General features: G+C 48.8%; 3 protein-coding genes across 3 annotated transcripts; all 3 read right to left on the reverse strand.

Annotated features, from left to right (window-relative positions):
* Nucleotides 1-63: 63 nt before the first annotated feature.
* On the reverse strand, nt 64-6250 carry EAH_00000550 (hypothetical protein; the record flags this gene model as incomplete). Its single annotated transcript, XM_013396699.1, has 14 exons — nt 64-255; nt 487-654; nt 835-1206; nt 1439-1609; nt 1875-2199; nt 2330-2548; nt 2709-3001; nt 3386-3552; nt 3687-3897; nt 4302-4674; nt 4958-5121; nt 5316-5513; nt 5649-5833; nt 5935-6250. 14 exons carry the CDS (start codon nt 6248-6250, stop codon nt 64-66), a joined length of 3354 nt encoding a protein of 1117 aa, XP_013252153.1.
* Nucleotides 6251-6500: 250 nt separating this feature from the next.
* On the reverse strand, nt 6501-8679 carry EAH_00000560 (hypothetical protein; the record flags this gene model as incomplete). The annotated part of the gene is made up of 6 exons (XM_013396700.1): nt 6501-6805; nt 6945-7305; nt 7434-7694; nt 7776-8051; nt 8205-8435; nt 8542-8679. 6 exons carry the CDS (start codon nt 8677-8679, stop codon nt 6501-6503), a joined length of 1572 nt encoding a protein of 523 aa, XP_013252154.1.
* Nucleotides 8680-9572: 893 nt separating this feature from the next.
* Nucleotides 9573-12614, reverse strand: EAH_00000570 (hypothetical protein, conserved; the record flags this gene model as incomplete). Its single annotated transcript, XM_013396701.1, has 7 exons — nt 9573-9680; nt 9949-10103; nt 10383-10557; nt 10720-10928; nt 11064-11452; nt 11859-12162; nt 12455-12614. 7 exons carry the CDS (start codon nt 12612-12614, stop codon nt 9573-9575), a joined length of 1500 nt encoding a protein of 499 aa, XP_013252155.1.
* Nucleotides 12615-20400: the final 7786 nt, after the last annotated feature.

Consider the following 20400-nt stretch of genomic DNA (forward strand, 5'->3'; position numbering starts at 1 on the left):
TATCTCGATAATTGGGCTTTGCAATTGAATGTGAGTAGCCACAAAACATTTGCGGCGGGGCACTCACAGAGCCATTTCAGCTTCATCTGTAAGCTGGGCAAGCACATCTGCCGGCTGGCGCAAGGGCACTCCACGATCGAATAAGAACGGCACCGCTTTTTCGTACATCAGCCAATCACGGTACTTCTTGCTAAAGACTCCAGCATATGCTACGAATGACGACGATAACAGCACATCGCCCACGGAAACCCGTCGCTGCGCACAATCATTCACAGCCAAAAAGGCGATTTCCAAGTTTCCATAGCCTCTAAATGTTTTTCCCTAAGGGTCATAGCCTCTAAATGTTTTTCCCTAAGGGTCATAGCCTCCATACACAATGTATGAATTCTCTCTTTCACAGAACCTGCAAGAAGCACATAGCGGTCGGGTACACTGTAACCTGATGCGAAAGCCGAGCTCGATGGCAAAAGTGACCCGTGGACTGACTTGTTCTTTTAGGTCGTCAATCGTCTGTCCCCAGCGAGCGCCTTCTGATCCCAAAGACCGCATCAGCCTCTGTGCGAGGTCCAATTTCCTCTGGCACTTCTCAGCCTCGGCTTCCACCGCATTTTTCTCGGCAATGGCAGAGTCGAATTCGGCAACAAGTTGACCTAGCTGAAGTAAAACAAGCCCATTCTTGGCCCCTCTCAGTTTCAAAAATCGTGCACTGCACACTGTTTGACGAGTTCTTCAAACGCAGTCTCTATGGTACTTTTCATTATAAATCCGAAAGCAACTGATTTCTGAGCGGTCACCCAGTGAGAGCCAAGCAAACGAGAGGCAGTGGATCATTACCTTTTCTTCAAGCTCCGCAACTAGTTTCTGCACCTCGACGAGCTTCTTGTTTGCGTCCTCGAGCTGTTGAGTGGCTTCGGCCAACGCTCGCCGTTTGGGCTCGACAGATACAACCACAGTATAGTATTGGTAAATGTTGACTACCCACTCTGCAAGGCCTGCCGCAGCTGTACTCTTCTTCTGAATAGCCTCGCGATTAAAATGTGGAAGAGCAAGCAACGGCTCCACGGCTTTGAAGTTCTGTTCGGGAACGCGCCCATCGTCAATGACACTCTTAAACTCCTTGAGCGTCTGCAAGAACTTTTCTGGATTGTTCATCATCTTCTGTGCACCCTTCCAGCTCTTGTCCTTCAGCTTCCCCTGCTTGTCTACCTGCATTCAGACTATCTCCGCACCTACACCCTTTTTCGGAGTCTAGAGGCAAGCTATGTGCACCTGCTGTTCAGCACGATAAATTTTTGAAAATTGTAAACGGAAGCATAGCTGTCGCCACAAATGATGCCGAAACGGTGCCATTTTCACTCAAGTGCTTGGAAATAAAACTTGGCAGCTCTTTTCTTATCGCCAAAGACGCATGTGGCAACTGGGTTTTCATTGGCCATACCTCAATGATTGGATCAACGGTTGCAAGCAAGTGCATGACGGCAGCGGTAATATCTTCAACGCCTGGCGGAGGCTTGTTGAGAGCTTTTGCCTCCTGAAAGTCCTTCTTGTTGAGTGTATTCAGCGCGGCTTCTGCCTGCTCCACGAGGGGGATGGCTTTTTCCAAATCAGCCTCGCAAGATGCCTAAAGAGCCATTTTAAACCTATATAATCCTGTCTTTGCAGTTCACGCTACACAAACGTTTCCATGTTCTCATTCAATGCTTGCAGTGGGCTTCCAAAACAGTCATTCAAGAGCAACCTCATCATGTGAGGAGCAGTCAAACACTGAAAAGCAAGCAGAGCCCTGATGTCGTTATCGAAGTCAGCGCCTCAGCTAAAGTATTGACTGCACGTAAGGCTACTTGCTACTTGCCTTGTACGAATGGCTGGCTCACCCGCTGTTCAGAAACGGACTTCTGTATTTCTGCGCACTTGAGGGCCTCAACATTGGCGTTTTCAGACTCAGCAGTGACCTTCGCCTTCTCTTCTCCCACCTTCTGCGCGAATTCCTCAGCGGCTGCCTTCTTCTCTTCAACTGCAACAGTTTTCTCCCTTAGGTCGTCCTCTAGTGCCGATACCTTTTCCTGAGTATCTAGAAGCTTCGAAAGGCCACTGCTCAATCGTTCGCTGTGCTCTTCTATAGAAGATATGCGTTTCAGTAGCATGGTTCGATAGAGCTTCATGGCCTCAATGAACGTCTTTGGTGTCACGTAAGCAAATCTGCGACCAATTGTAAGCACGCTCGTGTCTCTGCCGACTTGTCAAATTATTGCACCTTAGCTGATCCTTTTCAGACAGTGGCTTCCTGTAGTGGAACCACTGAGACTGAGCTGGCACTGTTTGTGATTACCTGCGTTCTAGTTCTAGGTATGTTTGTGCCGCATCGCTGACGGCATAAAACATGTAAGGCAGAAAATCCACAACTGAAGCACGAATGGAATCTGCATCCCCTGTCGGCAAGTCCGCGCAAAATTTGCTTGCCACCGAGTGTAACGCCTCATAAGGCCACGGCTGGAACCAATCTATAACAGTTGAGTTGACGAGGGCGGGGAACTTGCGAGCCCGAGTTCTGAGCCAAGAAGAAAAGCATTCGCATGGGTGTAGCCTTCGCGACCAATACACCCTTGCTCTGATGACCACTGCCGGAAGGTAATGGGGCGCTCGGTGAGCGCAGGTTTGAAAGTTGAATGTTGCCAGTTGCTTTGAACCAGGTGATTTCCCATCCTCACCTCAGGCCATCACCGACTGGAGACAAGCACAAAACAGCATGCAGGTTTCGCCTAATTTTGTCAATGAAGAAGGCCCAGCAACCTTCTCGCGAATCCGAAACTCCAGCAGCCTTCGCTAGTGGCCGAATGGAGTTCATCAGTTGCTCTTTGTCGTCTCCTTCGTATAAATCAGCAATATCCCCGGACGCTAGTAAGTCATTCACATAAACCAGAAATCTTTCATTTGCAATTTGTGCATCACTTAGCAAAAACACCACTCCCTCATCTTTTAGAGCTGCCCTGGAGTACATGCTCTGAGAAAAACAGGAAGCTCCAAACCACAACTACTTCCAATCTATATTCTAGACGGCCAGACGCATTAACATTCTTGGAAAACGCTACCATCACCAATATTGCCTACTAAGCAAAGGCATGAACAATGCATTGGGATGCTGACGATGCGCCGTTTACTTCGACATGCACGTCCATAGAAAACTTTAAAAAGTGCAAGAAAGTAATGCTCTGTCTGAGAGCTTGCTCGCCAGCGAGGGGTCATCGGGTCGCCCTACTCTAATATCATTTTTGAGATCCCGGATATCATATGTGGACGATATGCACAACTGATGAGTAGCAAAGCCACTAATGAATGACGATAGCCTGGTCAATGACTGTTTCCCCGATCCTCCGACTCCAACAACCAGAGCATGGCCAGCTCGATTGTTGATGACCCTACAGATTTTGCAGACATGCAGCATAGCGTCGTCGAACAACACCAGGTCCATTGCAGGGTTCAACTCATTGTAGTCATTCAGAGCTCCTCGAAGAATCGTTGCAAGTTCGTCCATTGAACCAACCCGGTCGTAGGCTGGGGCGCAAAACATAAAACCGATTAGTGTTCAAAATTCTCTAGCGCATCCAGCGCAACAATAGAGTGCTTATTTCTGTTTAAGGGTATGGGTCAATGCTTGGAGTCTCTAGTCAATGCTGCATGCGTTTGACCTCCCATCCCGTCTTTCCCAAAGCGAGCAAAAATGATCGCCTCCGGATTCTTCGCTTGTATGACCTTCCCGATGTTGAACTTCCCAAAGTTTCTTTTTGCACACTCAGCTGCAATTGCTCTGTATTTTTTCCCGTCTTCTGGAGTGACAAGGCGGTCACAAAACGTTCTCTCACACTCATGGAGCCAAAGAAGTACCAGCTTTTCTGGATCCTGCAAAGGCCGCCAATTCCACATATGCGCTGACAACACACTTCTGCGCAATGCTGTGAAAAAAAACCTCCCTCACTGTAAACTTGGGACTGTAATGAGTGTGCCCAGTTGTAAAAGCACGACCGGTGAGTCAAAGTGAGGCGTTTTGCTCTACAGCCAAGGAAACCCATCACCTGCATGTTTTGAGGAGGCATGGACAAAATTCCTTGAAAGACATTCGTCAGGTGCCGCATGTTGAACTCGTAGTGGAAGTTGACGGCGGTTTTCCGAAATGCTTGCACCACCTGAGCGTCAGTTGCTGAAGCAATAACCCTAGTTGCTGGGCAACAGGCCATGATGTGTACAAATTGGAAGCAAGTGGCCCACCACTCTCTAAATGCAGATACAAACGGTAAAAATCTCACCTCCGTATATATCCCCATGGTGGCTTTGATCACTGGCATTACTTGCTCCTTAACAGCCTTCCGGAAGTTTCCCACTTCGAAAAAGCCGTTCATGATCGAAGCGTAGATTGTGAAGAGGGACGTCAATTCAGGCATTGGTACGTTTAGTACCCAGAAGTGGCGGCTCAGGCGGGGGTTCACCACAAATGATCCTGCTGTAGGATTCATAGCGGCCAGGACTTGCGTGTTACTGATATCTTTCATTTGCATCTTGCTCCTGTCGAGCCAATGCTGATAGTCCATATGTTGCCTCAGCAGTGCTATAGCGCTTTGGGTGTTATAGGGGTCAAGCTGAGGCATGTTCAAGTCGTCGAGAAAGTAGACCAGGTGTACCCTGGGAAGCATGCAAGCATTCATTAAATGTCGGAAATACAATTAGTCTCGTGGAATGAACAGTCTCAACAGTATCTGAACGTCGAGTCCAATCAAAGCAAAACTTCAAAACTTACTTTCCCGGGGGGCCATATTGCCTGCCGGCCTTTTTTTCAAGGGGCTGCTCGAGAAGTGTTTGCAAGAGCGTGGAATCTGTGTAAAAGTTAAAGTTGATGGAAAAGGAAGAAAAGGTCTCGGAATCCAGAGCCGCCAGAGCTGTTTTACACAACTGGGTTTTGCCGCACCCCGCAGAACCAATGCACATAACCGGGGCATGAATCTTCAAGATAGTCTTGCAGAAGTGGAGCATTGAGACTGTTTCGGCCGTTGGAACTGATATGCTGTCAATGGCTTCCGTTCCTGTGAACTGCAAAGTGGGGACCTGTGATTCCCAGCTCTCAAATTTTGCCTGAATAAAACATCATTCTCTTGACTGCCCAGACCCTCTATGGCCTGCTCTAGTGATTATGATAATTTTGTATAGGATGCTACCAGCCAATTACCATAGCGGCGGAAACGGTTTGCACTGTGGTGAGCTCAAAGCTGTGGCCTTCTACTGCTAGCAATGAATGCGCAGCTTGAGCACTGTGATTGGCAACTCACGGTGTCAACGAAGTATTCAAAGATTGATCCCTTGCTCGGGAATTTGATGACCTTCCACTCTGATCTCCACCAGTTATTGAATTGCCTTCTATAATCGATTCCATCCTTCTCCTGTAGGCTACCGCCTGCAGCCCAGACAAGGCAAAAGACGAAAGCGAACTCAGGCGCCTGTGGCTCTTCTGGATAAAGCCCTTCAAGCTGAGAGCAGTCACAACCACATTTGTGCGCATACCAAGATGTTTCTTTGAAGCCCCCCGGCTAGTTTTCGGCTGCCTTCCGCAATTAACACTACCTGTCTCGTGGCATTGTAGGCCCCAGCTCCCAAACGCTCACCATGTTGCAGAGGGCAGCTATAATCTGCAGACTGTAAACTTGTACGCTAAGTTTGCATTGCCTTTCAACAAATTCAAGCGTAGCAGGGCAGTATTTATCAAATAGTTTAGCAACGTCTGCCTTGGTTGCCTCCGACCATCCTTGACGCTGCAACCAGCTCTGCACATAGCTCCTCCATTGCTCCCCTACACAGACAAACCAATTTTTATTCATAATGCGTACTGCATGTGCATATTCAAGCCTTCGGAGGTTGATAAGCTTGAGTCGGCCCCCAAGGTACAGTTACTAATGCTTAAGAGTAGCTCAGATGCACCTGACGAGTCACTGACGAAAATGATCCCTGCTCTGGAAACAGTAGCTGGCGAGGCGAAATTCAGATCTCGTATTTCAAAGATCATCCGCATATGAGGCTTCAGCGGAATACGTTCATTAGAAGCCAGAGTGAGGATTCGATTGTCGTCCATCACAGAGTTCATGGACTCGATCCAGTTGGCATCCAAATCGCCGTCCAACACTATCCACTTCGGCAGCGTATCAGGAATTTGCCCTAGTGAACGCATTGTTTTTGATAATATGCCGTCTTGCCACTCCCGAGTTGACATTTTTACATACCTGAAAGGGTGGGGGCAGCGCCTTCCTCCCAGCTTCATGCATATTCCCGGATATCAATCATGCTTGCATATTACCTGCAGCTTCAGTGCTTAATCTGGGCACTTATCAAGTTCCGCTCCTTTAAATGTGCAAAACGCAAGTTGGGCTCATGTGGTTCGAGCACAAACCCACACAGGATTCGTGCCCTACGTTATGGAAACTTTCGGCTGCATCAGGGGAAGGACATGTTGGCAGTTCTGCTTACCCATAAAGCTCATCTGTGTTCACAGACTTGGGATTGATGTCCACAATAGTTGTTTTGCTTCCAAGAGCATCTTGAGTCTTTGCGAGCACTTTCCAAACTGTGCTCTTCCCGGACGCTGGCCGCCCCATGACGAAGACACACATGCGAATGGCTAGAAGGTCTCTCATTTGCAGGGCTTTCAGCGCCAGGCCGTCGTTGACGGTCAACCCCATCTCGTTGCAGACTTTTACAACAGCCTCCGAGAAAACTGCGTCAGTCTGTGGAGGTGGCTCAACTCCAGGGAATAAGTCGCTCAAAAGTCCTGAAAGCGCCGCCATTGCAGGAACGATCCTGGTATTGCAGTGTGCATCACTGGCATAGCAGTGCATCCCCCTACTACCCTTGCTGGTGGAACCTAAATAAGTAGAATTTTCAAAGGATGAAAAGGTTCCTCGCTGTACCCTGGAAAATTTTTGCGTCATCCGCTACAATTTTGGCCAGGTTGGAATCTCTCAGTGCCTTCATGAGGATTGCCTGCTCAGATAGTTCAGGCATTTGTCTCTTGAAAGTCCCGGCTACAACCAATACGGATTTGATCGCTCGCAACCCCCAGTCATAGTGTGCTGCTCTTGATAGCAAGTCTTTACACAGGGCATACAGCCGAGTGAATTTTCTGGCTAGCTCCTTTGCCTCTACGAAGCCCTCAGCCATGAGCATGTTTTCGCAAATCAGCTCCAAATCGGGGACGACCACTGTGATTGGCCTGAACAAGGCTTTCAGCCCTTCAGGAAGTTCAGACCGACCCAAGTACCCGGGATTCATCTGGCGCATGGACGTTCCACAGAACAAGTACCCCGTGCTTTCTTTGTAAGGAGCAAACTGCAGAAGGCTGCTGTTGTACTAACAGGGTTTCTGAAGCCGGGTTTCTGAAGACTAGACTGCCTACTTACGGTGATAAACACTCCGCAGGTGCGGTCTAAAACCGTTTCATCTCCCTGGATAAAAAATTTTTCTGCATTTGCCTTGACAGCATCAACCACCGACTTAAACTGAACTGAGCACACGCTAAGGACTGCCGGCACGAGACGGTTGAATTCGTCAAAGCAACCCCAGGAACCAGAAGCAGCAAGCCCCTGAAGCCCGCATGCAGAACAAATGAGGCTTTCGGAATGGTGAAATTCGGATCTTTCATTAGCGCCAGCTGGCCCAATCTAACGAAAAAAGCAAATCCCTACCATCACTGTCCAGCCTTTGGTAAGCGTCACTGTTCCTTGCCACTTGCACGAACTCACCTTAAAAATATTTGCCATGGATTGGTAGTCCATTTGGTCCGAGCAGTTGAAAACATAGCACGCCTTGCCAAGAGCTGAAGCAAGGTCTTTCGTTGTCTCCGTTTTACCTGTCCCTGCTGGACCTGCTGGTGCGCATCCCATGGAGAGATGGAGCGCCTGGGTTGCAGTCACGTAAATTCTATCAGTCAAAGGAGTGACTACAAGACGAGGCCCGTTACCGAGGTACTCATACCCGTAGGCAAATGCTGCATCTGTAATCCGAATGGAAACCTCTTCCTGCGCGAGCGCTCAACTGAACGAACGAAGGAGACGACTTGCCTTTATTTGATTGGTACCACTGTGCATAGTGGAAGCTCTGTAAAATGATTAAAAGTTGGGGGAAAAGTGCATCACTGCTCAGAACAGCAGAAGCAGATAACCTGCACTAACCGTTTCTGCATCCCAGAAGTACTTAAGCTGGGACTGCCACTGGAAGCAGTCAACGGAGTTGGCGCGTTCATCCAGAAGACGCTGGATGATGTCTCGTCCGTGCGTGTCAATTGTGATTATGCACATTATCTTTTGTCTGAGTGCTGGAGTTAGAGAGCCTTGGACAAGCTTAATTGTTGATTTGAGCTCTTCTACATGCTTCTCCATGCACTCTTCCATTGCCGTAGGAGTCTAAATGAAAATACACAGTACAGCCAATGTCACCGTGCATGCGTGTGCGTGTGGAAGAAAATTAGTTGCACAATCTGCGTTCCGCTTTTGGGGATGTTTGACCTACCCCTTGCATTTTCGAAAATGCTTCTTCAACCTGCACAACCCACGAAGCCATGTTGACCAAAAGCGTAGCCTGAGCAGCTGGGTCAGCCTTTATCCAGTCGTCCTTTGATTCTGCTGTCCATCGACCAGTGAATGACATCTTGATGTAATGCCGGACTGTTTTTCGCATCACTGTTATGCAATCTTGGAGGTAGGACTCGACCTGCAATGCACGCCTTCAGCTCTATCGCTTCGATTATGAAGGGGCGGAAGCCGTTAAAATGAACTGGGCGAGTTTAACTTTAGATTTGAAGCGCAACTGACTTTTCCGACAAAGGCCATTTCTTCAGGAAGTACTAGTTGCTCGGTGCCGACACATGAGGTGATTCCCGTAGCAACAGGTCTACTTTGGTCTTTGTCAGTTGGCAAGGCAGCCCTCCAATCGAACTGTTGTATAGCTTGGAAGATTTTCGGCATGTGCACCATGACCGCTGGAGGGTCATTACCGTGAGAAAGAATGTCCAGCAGGTCAACGGATGATACAAAAAAGAATCGCGGGAAAGTTTTGCGCTTGGAATCCATAAATTCATTGAGTGCTTTTTCGCACAAAGAAAGCTGTTTCTGGAGCTCATCAATCTGAGTTGCTATGTCAGGCAGGACGCAAAAGTCCTTGATTTTTAAATGGGTTTCTCCTTTCCTTAAAACCTCCTTCATGTTCTCGTCGATAGTCACAAAACGTTCGGCTTCGTGTGGGAGCTCCCGTTTCACTTCTTCTGAACAGAGAAAGAGATTTTCTAGAAAGGTCCAAGACCGTTGAACGTCTCGCATCATCTGCGTAACATCCCCTATTGTGGCGAGAAGCTTCTGCCACTTTGTCACTTCAGTCTCAAACGTTGCGAAAAACCTGAGCTCCACACATTCATATGGCGTGCCGCAATCGCCGGATATACCATGAATGAGCGTCAGTTGCACTTTCCTTCAGCTGCAGTTGCCTTTGAGACCGCACATGTGGGAAGTCTACCAACGCATTGAGTCCAAAGATTTTTGCATAGACTAAAGCCCTCCGACATACTTGGAAACCATCATGTTTTGAACCAGCATCTGTTGTTCTTCTAGTAGCTCGCTGCTTTCCTCCGACAGCGATAACAAATTAACCTCAGGCTGCCTCGCGGGGGTCAGCACGAACAGGGCAGCGTCCCACGTTGTTGTAAGGAGAACCAGATTTTTTTCGATTGCTTCTTCTTGCTTTGCCTGTAACGCGCATGGATATATTGCGGTGCTGGTGATGAGCCCGTAGAGTACTCGTACTTGGCACCACCGTGGCTCTACAGGCCAACTAGCAGAATTGGCTCCAAGCTCTGCGGTGGCAAAGGTTGAAGCCCCCCTCACGTAGTTGTAGTAGAAATCACGCGGTATTTGGTCGCCCTACCTTGTCAGTAATCTCTTCAACAGCTCCTTGAAGCGCCAACAGATTAAGATCCTCGATTTGATGGAGCTTGGTTTGATCAGATATTTCAAGGGACTTTTGGGCAAGGCTGAGTAGCTCATTCCAGTGACGCTCCCGCATGTAGGGCCCACGGAGCTCTGTAATTAGTGGTGCAATTTGCACCCATGTTCTCAGCATGGCCAGCAATCCTTGATATGCGTCGCTCTTCTTGTCCATCTGCACAGAGGGTCACCCGCTATGCATCAAGGTCCATTGGTAGTCCTTTGTCAAAGTGCTGTGTGGCTGCCCGTTCCCTGACATGCATTGGAACTTGAATGGCTACGTATTAGGGATTCTCTGCAGATAGCTCGGCCTGACCTTTATATCTCTTTGCAAGCGTTTCTGCATCGCTTTTACAGCGATTTCAATTTGCACACCATCGACGTCATGCCACAGAAGATCCCGGAATTCTTCCACCTGGTGCAGCATCGACTCTGCAACATCCCAGAATTGCGTCACGTTCCGCAGCTCGTCTTCCATTGTAACAAGAATCTGGCGCGATGTACTTAGAAGCCCCGGAAAGTCAAAAGAGGCCGCTGGTACTTGTAATGCCTGAAGCACTTTCACATGGCTGAAGTTTTGGAAAAGCTAGTCAAGGATTCAGCAATAGAGCGCGTGTTCGTGGTGCAAAGACATAGTTTCAATCTGGGCCTCAATACTGTAGCTTTTGAGCCAACATGACCCACTTTTCTTCTTAATGGAACTCGTCCTTACCTCCATGGTGCGGAGCAATTCGCTGGTACGCTCTGAGGTCTCCTTTATTCTTGCCCTTGCTTCCGTTGGAGAAGTGCTGAAGGAGTAGAAGCACTCTGCCACCAGCGCCTGTTGGAGGGTATTAACTGCAGTGTCTAGCTCTTCTATTGCCCTTCGTGTCCTCGTTGCCTCTGCCTCGAACGCATCGGCCATTTCGTGACAGCGTTTCTCTGCAGAGGCCCTGTGTACATTCACAGAGAAATGTTGTGTATGATTGCGCACTAGCAACTAGGTTACTACTATATTTGCCTATAACAGAATGTGGATAGCTATACTAATACGCTGAAATGAACTTCGTAAGATACCGCTTGATGGATCTTTGACGCACTCGAGCGCTGCTCGCTTTTCTCCTATTTTTTTAAGTGCCCTATTGCTCGAATCGACGTTGGCTCCTAACTCCTGCAGCTTCTGCAAGGCAACCTGCAAGACTTCTATGTGCAGTTCGTGTTCAGTCCTCAGCGTCTCTACATTCTTGATGTGCTGTCGGACGTCTAGCAGGCTGCGACGGTCGTCATGCTTTACTTTCGCCTGAATGATTTCACGCTCACTCTGCAGGTGTAGAATAATTTGATCTTTTGTATGGCAGTCCTTCATTTCATGCCATCTGGGGATGCTCAAAGAGTGCACTGCGCGTTTTTTTACGACGTTCAAGATATTTTGAACCGCGTCGCACAACTTGCCTGCAGTCCCGCTTCTGTACGAAGGCAGAATTTCTCCAGCATATTCATTGTGTTTGCAATAAAGGTAGTAACTGTAGGTCCAGCAAAGTCATTTGCTCTTGGTCGTGGCTTTTCAACGAATGTGGCAGTGAAAGGCGAACCCCGGATTTCTTGAGGAGAAGTGCCGTCTTGCGCATCCAGTAGAACTGACACAGAGATTCTCGCTGGACGAGGAGCCGTGTATGTAGCCAAATACGTGCCATTCCCGTAGTCTTTCATGGATACTGGCAGGTACACGGGCGGCTCCACAGGTTTGGCCTCAACCTCCTCCACTTCGTCCCCCTCCCGTGGCGACTGTGACTGCTGGAACCGCATCAAATCAAACTTTACAGACTCAAAAGTTCCATTATTCGCTTCAGCCAAGCTCCGTTCTGTACGCACTGGGCATTTATTGCTGAAGTTAGAGTAGTGAGCAAGTGAGTACGCGATGCGGTGCGGCTTTCCTCGGGGAGTATAAAGGCCTTCACCAAAAACGTATCCCCTCCCGTTGTTCTCTTTCCATTTTGCGCGTTCCTTGCCTCAATAAAAAATGAAGTAGGCACGCCAGGTGCTCCATCCGAAAGCAAGCCAGGCCCCACAGCCAGACAGCATGACGCGCAAGAGTTCGCATAGAACTGAAATGAACAGAGAGAAGAAGTCAGGTCTTTGGCTCCAATTTTGACGCGAACGTCGCATGTCCTTGGGCCTGCACGCATATGACGAAATATGCTCAGTTCGGCTGAGTGTGAGCCTTGTCCAGCTCTATCGCGGGTCTGCTCTTCCGGCACCCTGAGGTAATCTACCTACTAGCGCATAAACAAAAGTGCTATTAACTCTGAACTATTTAGCCAAAACGTTTTTATTAGGAGCTGCCTTTTCGCCGCAAACTTGCCAAAAAACACTTCTTTGGAGTGTTTCGCTGTGGTTGTGAACAGTTGACCGGAACGAATGTTCGTAGGACATGGCGTTGTGGCGCTCAATGCTCTTTGGCAACTCACCCAGGGCAACCTTGACATTTGGTGTTACAGCATGAATTTCCGTTGAGGAAACAAAAGTGCCGGGGACGTCGGCGAAGAAATCTCCGACAGAGAATCGAACACTAATTGACCCTGTAGTAAATCCGGCACCTTTAAGGGTGATTGGTGTGCCTCCCGTCATTGGACCACACGGTGGGAACAGGTCCAGGACAGCATATGGAGGGCCGACGACAGAGGAGACGCAACATGTCCAGAGATCCCCAAGCCATTTTCCGCTCCTGAGAAGCATCGCATGGCTGCCTCATTACTACAGCCTAGGTGGAAACGGAAAAGAGGCACTATGGACAAGGAAGCGCTAACGGTGTGATGTAACCCACCAGCCGCCAAAAACAACCAAAGTCGAGTCCTCGGCAAAATAGGCCATCGTCGCACCCTCTCGAGGCACGGGAAGGTCTGCCGTCGCTGCTGGTGCCTGTGGCGAGGCGTTCGCAATGCTCCCTTGCCCCCTGCGTTTAAGTGGGCCAGGCCTTTCCACGGTCTCTCGTTGTTCGGCTACCGCTGCAGCAGCAGAGATTGTCGTGATGAAATCCCAGTGGCATTCTTCAGCAAGCGTTAGAACGCCAATATCCGAGCAAAGCTGTGTCTGAAACCTCCTGGGATTTTCAGACGCTTCACTTGACGCCCCTCCAAAAACGAAAAATTTTGTACTCGGTCTAGCGTGGACAAGCAACCCACACATGTTCCAGCGCGCACCACCACCGGGCCAAGGCGCGTCTACCTCACACCTGAAGTTGCAAACAGACGCTAGCATCCTGTATGCTTTTCGACTCAAATCGGTGGAGAGACTTCCTGGTTATCAATTCTCAAAAGAAAACGCAAGAAGAGCGTCTTGCACATTAACAGCTAGTGACACACGCTTCCACTATGTGCCAATCTGGATAATTGTGGCTAAGCATCCGCAGGTTTTTGTCTCAGACTCTTCAGGATATTGGTGTGTTTAATCAGAAGAAGGTAGTAGGTACACTACATCAAGTGCTGCCAAACCAATCGCGGTTTTCCAAGTCGTAGGCAAATAGGTCGTTGTAGTTCCCTTCATTGCTCCAACCTAGAAACAAAAGCACTTCCCAGGGCTAGTCTAGCCCTTCTTCAATTGCACCTCCTCGGTGCACATGTGGTTGCACACCTTTTCACTGGCTCATTTGTCGGGCTTATGATGGTTTGGAGTCTTACCGCCGAAGACAAACATCATGTTCCCTTTCACGACTGCGGAGTGTCCTTGCCTGCAAACGCACAAGGGCTCCGTCCAAACGTCCGCTATCCGCTTCCACCAGCCCCAAATAACAAATCAATTTACATTGCGTGAAGCTGGTAATGGCCCCAGCCACTCAAGCAGCCCCACCGAGGGGCAGGCGATGTGCCTGTAAACGTGTGTTGCTTCCAGGCCCAACTCTCGCAGTCCAAGGACCAAACATCAGCTAGCGCAGTTCTTTCGTATTTGAGTCCGCCACATCCTCCAAATACGACAACCTGTAGTCCAGTAGTTGATGCAACTTCATTATCGTGAAAATCGGCCTCTCCTTGTGAAAAAGAGGACTCCCACAGGCATGCAGAGTGGCCGCAACGTGCAACTGGTATTCCTTGACCTGCGCAGTTGGTGAAACCATTAGGAATATCTTACTTCCAGGAAAAGGTAATACAGCAAGATATGAAGGCTTGCCCCCATTAAGTGATTTATAGGGTAAGTAGCTACGCAAGAACACCGTCTGGCGCTGTGTCTTCACGTTGATAATTAGCCTTTAAATTACTTAGAGACAACATTTTTGCGTAGCTTATTCGGATGGTTTGGATTTACCACACGGTTTGCTGTCGACCTGCTCAAGAAGGAGAAGTTGCTGCAGCGCTACCTGAAACCCTGAGCGCTCGACCTGGACCAGTGAAGCACATCAATATGCGACAGTTCCTTGGTATGCAGCTAAATAAGCTGAAACTGGATTTGCTATAGGAGCTTTCGGGAGAAAGCTCCGCCTTAACAAATACAGTCAAAGAACCCAGCCATTACTTAACGTGCTTTTGATATGGCTTCGCTGTATAAGTCCTAAGGGAGAAAAAGTGTTGTCTTCGAGCATCGTTCACCTTATCGAGCGTATCAGCGATAGCCGCCACAGCGGTATCGCTGCAGGGGCATCAGCGCGTCAAACACATAAATGAGAAACGGCTCCGAGTTCCGCATGATGGTTGCATTTGCATACGTTCTACAAGGCTTACGCTGTTCTTTGGGAATTCCACCCCCTGCGAGAGGCGCACAGTAAAAAGGAAAATTGTGCGGATAAGCATGTCCATGCCTGTTTCCCAAGAGTTCCCAAAGGGAGCGGAGGTAGCCCGACTCATCCGGCTTGTTCTTAGTGCACTACGTGCGTACATCCCCAATCGCACTACACCACCACCTTTCGAGCGGCTCGTTGGTAAAAGCGTAGTTTTCGCCTCTTTATTGGTGGTAATGCTGGCGAAAAGGCCAGGAGAGGAATATTTTGAACTGAGATAGATGAGGGACTCAACTAGCATGTGCCAATGGGTGCCTACGTCTGAATTGCAGCATCTTCACTGTCCTGAGGAAACAAGGAACAATTGCGGATGTATTTGTGTACCTTCCAACGAGTTCTTTGGACTTGTGCTAGCCTGCAAAGCACGAGCTTCTATCTGGAGGTGGATGGAAGGCGAATTGGGGATGTGAATGAAATATGAGATCAGGCTTGCCTCTCTTTTTTCAGTGGCGTCTGCACCCGTCCTAGAAAATGCAACTTTCGAAAACCTTTGGTTTCCTGCAGATAGTGGTGAACGGCGAGCATGACTGCGTATGACCTATTCTTCTTTCCCGATGCGGCAATTTGCACCTTGGACAGGTACTGCTATCCGCTTTACACGTAGCTTAGCATTCCCCTTAAGCTCTGTCAGTATACAGAACGCTCACTCATATCCAATATCCAGGCTTCATTGGAGCAGACAAAAGGCCGATGGCTCAGGCATCCACCCCAAATTAAAATCCGAGAACCGCCGATAGAAGTTGCAGAGTGGAAACAACGGCCGGGTGGTTTCGCATTATCTGTCGGTTGTAGCTTGCACCAAGAGGCTCTAGCTGCAAGCGTGCAAGACATAGATTGAAAACAGCATACTGTGGGTGCGTGCACTTCACAACATGCGTTTTTGTTCTCTAAAAACATATGGCGTTACCCATGTGAGCCAGCGTGTGTTTCCGAAAGCTCTTCGTTGGAGACTGAATGTGATCCGGAACGTTGGCTTTTAGGGTTGTGTACAGGAGCTGACGGGGATTTGGGGCTTCGGAGGAAAGGGTCAAAATATAAGCATCATCTTTTGGCGCGGAGCTTGCATCGTCAACTTCCCCAGGCCCAATCCCTCCGTAAACAACGAACGACCCGTTGCATGCTGTAAGTGAATGCCCCCACCGGGGACTGGGTGCTCCTTCTGCAGTTAAGCGGTGCCATGCGCACCCGCGCGGCTGCGCACAAATTAGTACAAGCAGCATGCGTGACTTCAACGGGGGTGTCCAGCAGAATAATAACCTTGGCACATCCATAATATTCACGAAAAAATGATGTACCCCAGTGAAATGCAGCCATATCGGGAACCGTAGAGCAATGATTCCTGTACAAATTCCGCTGAGAAGGCGCTCAGCGCACAGATCTACTGCCATAACGAGTATGGAGAGAGTTGGAAAGCGGCCTAGCTTGGCAAGAAGAGTTATGCCCAGATGACTAGAGGGTACTCCGGTTACGCCGGTTCTTTTGCGTAGCTAACGTTCAGGCCTTCTACTTGTGATGATAAATTTTCCCACCATTTCTGCAAGACGTGCAATGGATGACAGGTAGGTCAGGTCCGCAGGCTTCCCGTCTCACTTCACTGATGGTAGACTCTAGGCTCTATTTTACGTGTGAAGTTGTCCCGAGTGTTGCCGGCGGCTTCCAGGCATTGTTCAGGCGGGGCAGCCTAAGTCACACAACTAGACCTGCGGTGGTGACCCGGGGTCACCAAGAGTTCCGTTTTGGGTTTCTGCCTGGCGCTAGAGGGAAACGGGGGCTTAGTTACCAGAATAGTCTTATATGTAATGAGTGCGACATACGCTACTTATTTTGGTGCAGTAGTAAATCTACCTCTAGCAGATCGAGCTGTAGTCAGCCCCGAACAGCGAGAGGTAGGCCCTCAGCAGGCCTTAGCAGCCACATGGTTTACAGCAACAGAAATGCTAAAAATTTTGTAGATGCAAAATACAATGCTACGCCTTGTTGCCGGCGTAATCCGCCTTTGGGAAGATATGGGGCTAGCGTCTGCCTGAACTTCAAGCCCAAGGCACTGGGATTATGGAGCCCTGCTCTCGCTCAGGGAGAGAAAAATAAACTGCATCTAACAACGTTTGTTCAAGTTTCTTCCGCATGCAAAGAATATACACATATCATGTTTCAACAAGTCGCAGTGGAGTCACAAGCAGATATATCTGCCACCAGAACAGCCAAGGGTACACATGTGTCTCCATAGTTGAGCCAGATTCAATGGCGAATTTGGCTGTTGCTTTGTCCATATATCCGGCGATAAGCTATCAAAATGACGTTTTCACGACGGCATCTCTTCCTTGCAAGGTTTTTTTGGCGCGCAGCCTTGCTCACGCTAGGCTCAGAGTCTATTTTTTCTGAACAAGTGTATGCTCCACTGGAAGGAGGAACTCCTTCCTGCCCTCAGCATCAGGTGGCGTCGGGTAGAACAGGTACACCAATGCTCTCTGAATTATTGCTTACACGCTTTTGGAGGATGCAAGCAAACGTGCTGGTTGTATGTAATGGAACAAAATAACTGATGCCCAACGGCTTGTGTTGCCATGAGGGGAAGGAAGGCTTGGGCCCATCTGAGTAACGACTACTCCAGGAGAACCGACGAATGATGGGCTGCATATGCCCTACCATTATGTCCACGCATACAACCCCAAATTACTCATTCTCAATCTCAACCATGATGCCGAAGTTGCTTTCACGACTCTGTATGCATCGACCCTTATGCGAGCCACTCAAGCAGTACATCGCATGCTGCTGTTTGTGCTCACCGGAAAGCCGAGCTCAGAAAGGTGCAGCGCACTGGCACTAGCGATGTATTGTACGAACGTGGGTTTGTATCCCTGCAGTCCTGTTAATAAGCTTATGCATGTAAGCTTGAATGTGCGTGTGTGTGTGTGTGTGTGTGTGTGTGTGTGTGTGTGTGTGTGTGTGTGTGAGCTAGTAGCATCGTTTCCAGTAGTGCGTCACCCCACTCGATCCCCTCGCCTTGTTCAACCTCCCATAGAATCCCGCCCCCTCTATACGTACTGCTGGTGCAGCAGAACACACACACGAATACCTGCACTTGCATGAGCCCGTCCTGGATGTGTGCTAAGGTTCTAGTGTGGAATGACATAGGCACATGCACGTGTGTCGTATTGCATGCCCCGTGCTTAGAAGCGGGTGGGTTGTAACTGTTAAGTCTTGCATCGACACTGCACCAAGACATTGTTGACACGCATCAGCAGACGCCAGAACAGGCAAGCCATGTACATGGGTTTGCCCATGTGCTGCCTTTCCTGAAGAAAATAGTCACTGCGCTGACACTGACGAGCATCCAGGGATAAAAAGGTACACCAGGTTTAGGGGAGGAAACAAATCCACTTAATGGAGATACCAGGGAGCAACGACCACTGGATCCCGGAGGCTCAATGCCTCTACAGCCTCGTAGCATTGCCACATTGTCACATTGTGGAAAGAGGATTCCTCCTGAGGGTCACCACTCTTTGGCAGGAACCCTCCCAGAGTGCATACACGCCAAGAAATCGTAATGGCGAGCGGTGCGACCAACAGTGGTTGCCCAGGAGAAATATGAACGAAACGTGCCGTGCAGAGAAATGGGATACTGCAGCATGCAGTTGAAGTGATAGCTTGCACGTGCCTGTGCTGAATGAGGAAAACATGCTTGTCCGCTGGGAAGTGAGGATTGTGAATAGCGACACCAAGATCTGCCTTCGAAATTTTGTACAATCCGAGCACCCAAGTACTTTACTGTAACAACAGCGCTTTTTCTGAATACTTCTCGTTATCAGCTTAGGTGGGATATAGCCAACTGAAGTGGGCAGAAGGCTGCGCGCTGTGCACTGCGCTCACGACAGTGGCGATTACCTGTAGCGTCCTTACCAAAAGATTTCGCTCTGGCGTAGTTACTCTGCCTGCGAACTCCTGCGTTTCGAGTGCATGCACTTGTTTTCGCTGGCCTTCTCCGTAGACGATTCGACAGCATTCATGTACGATGCGACCTCAAGCGCCTCCCTGTTGCTCCTGGTGTTTGCACAGGCAGAATGCAGCCCACAACAGTCAGACCAATATCGTCAACAAAATGTTCATTCCAAGAGCGAAAGCGCTCGAATAGACCCAAGCGCTTAAAGATCTGACGGTGCAAATATTTCATCCTTTGACTCAGCCTCATGGGTTAGTAGTATGCACATAAAAGGTAATGCATAGTCTGGAGCAGGCTTCAACTGTGCAATTCCGTGCAAGGTACGTCGCTCCATATACCTTGCCCTAGTGGTTCTTTTCAAACTAGCTAGTGAAACTTAAGGAATAATAGACTTAAAATAGTTGTGGGGTTTATCTCATCTCTGATATTCGCATTGATGTGGAAACTTTTACATCATGTTAAGTGACAATCATGGCAATGCAGATAGCTCTTGGAAGTGTTATGTTCTTCTTCGACCCGCTATATGATACAGAGAGCCAGTTAGCATCGCGTGTACAGTCCTTCTTTGCCGGCATCCTTAACCGGGAGTGCGGAATTCGGCATGTTGCCGAGTGAGAATATATCAATGTGCAAGTTGCTCACAGTCTAATAGCATAGGATATGGTCTACTATGAGGTGATGTAGCTGCCTTTCCTCTAGAGTACTGTGTACCTATGCTGACAGCTGGGATCAACTGCTCAAAAGACCAGCTCCTAGTTTTTGGGGTCGTCTCCCTCATGCCTGCCTCCAGTTTCAATCCTTCGAAAAAAAGGGGGTCTTTGCTGCATTACAGATCCATTGCAACCTGGCATTCGGAGCTTAAGGCGTTTAACTGTTGGACTGCTTCTCTCCAGTTCGCCAATCTGATCCTTGCACTCATTAGCGTTCTCTGGCAGTAGTCGCATTTGTTTTAATGCATGTTTTTGCCTTTGTATGGCGAGCACTGCAGCTTGATGCTGCAGCTACTCGCGATAAATTTATGTATTTCTCGCCTTTTAGCAACGCCACCAGTTGCTCCTTAAGAGGGCACTTCTCTACCACTACCCCGTCAGCGCAGCCTTTGTTCGTGGAGGCCAGCGCCTACCTTCTTCAGGTCTCGTATTTCTTTGTTGATGTGCGAAAACCTTAATTCAGAAGGGCAATCTGCTGCATTTGGGATTATCAGCCGCATAAATTCTGAAAGGGTCCCTAAGCTTAGTTGTGCCTAGCGTGGATCATCCTTGATGGCCAAGCAAAGCCCCACTGTCCTTCTCTACGTAAGCGTTCATCTCGTATCTCGTTAGCCGAAGCAAATGATGCTTTGGATGGCTTTAACGAGTCCTTTTGTCGTGCCTGTTCGGACGCTGAGCTCACTCGGCACAATACGGCGGGATATTGAACTAAGCTGAAACTGTTCCAGGCGAGTATGTGTAAAGGCATATCTAACTGGCTCTTAATTGCCTTTCTGATACCTCTACAGGAGAAAAAGTCTCTCCAGTCACCATTACTCAGCATTTCCCACTTTACACTGAATCCTGGGCGACTCCCCGGCAAGCGTGAGGCGCCGTAGCTGACCATCAGGATTTAATGTGGTCTACTGCCTAGTGTTTAAACAAATCTGTGGACGTTTCTAGCAAAATTCATTCTTTTACCTCCGCTCCTGAATAAACAGCGTAATCGATCCGTCA

The sequence above is a fragment of the Eimeria acervulina genome, genomic scaffold (assembly GCF_000499425.1).
Source record: "Eimeria acervulina Houghton genomic scaffold, Eah_scaff2, whole genome shotgun sequence".
Classification (NCBI taxonomy): Eukaryota; Apicomplexa; class Conoidasida; order Eucoccidiorida; family Eimeriidae; genus Eimeria; species Eimeria acervulina.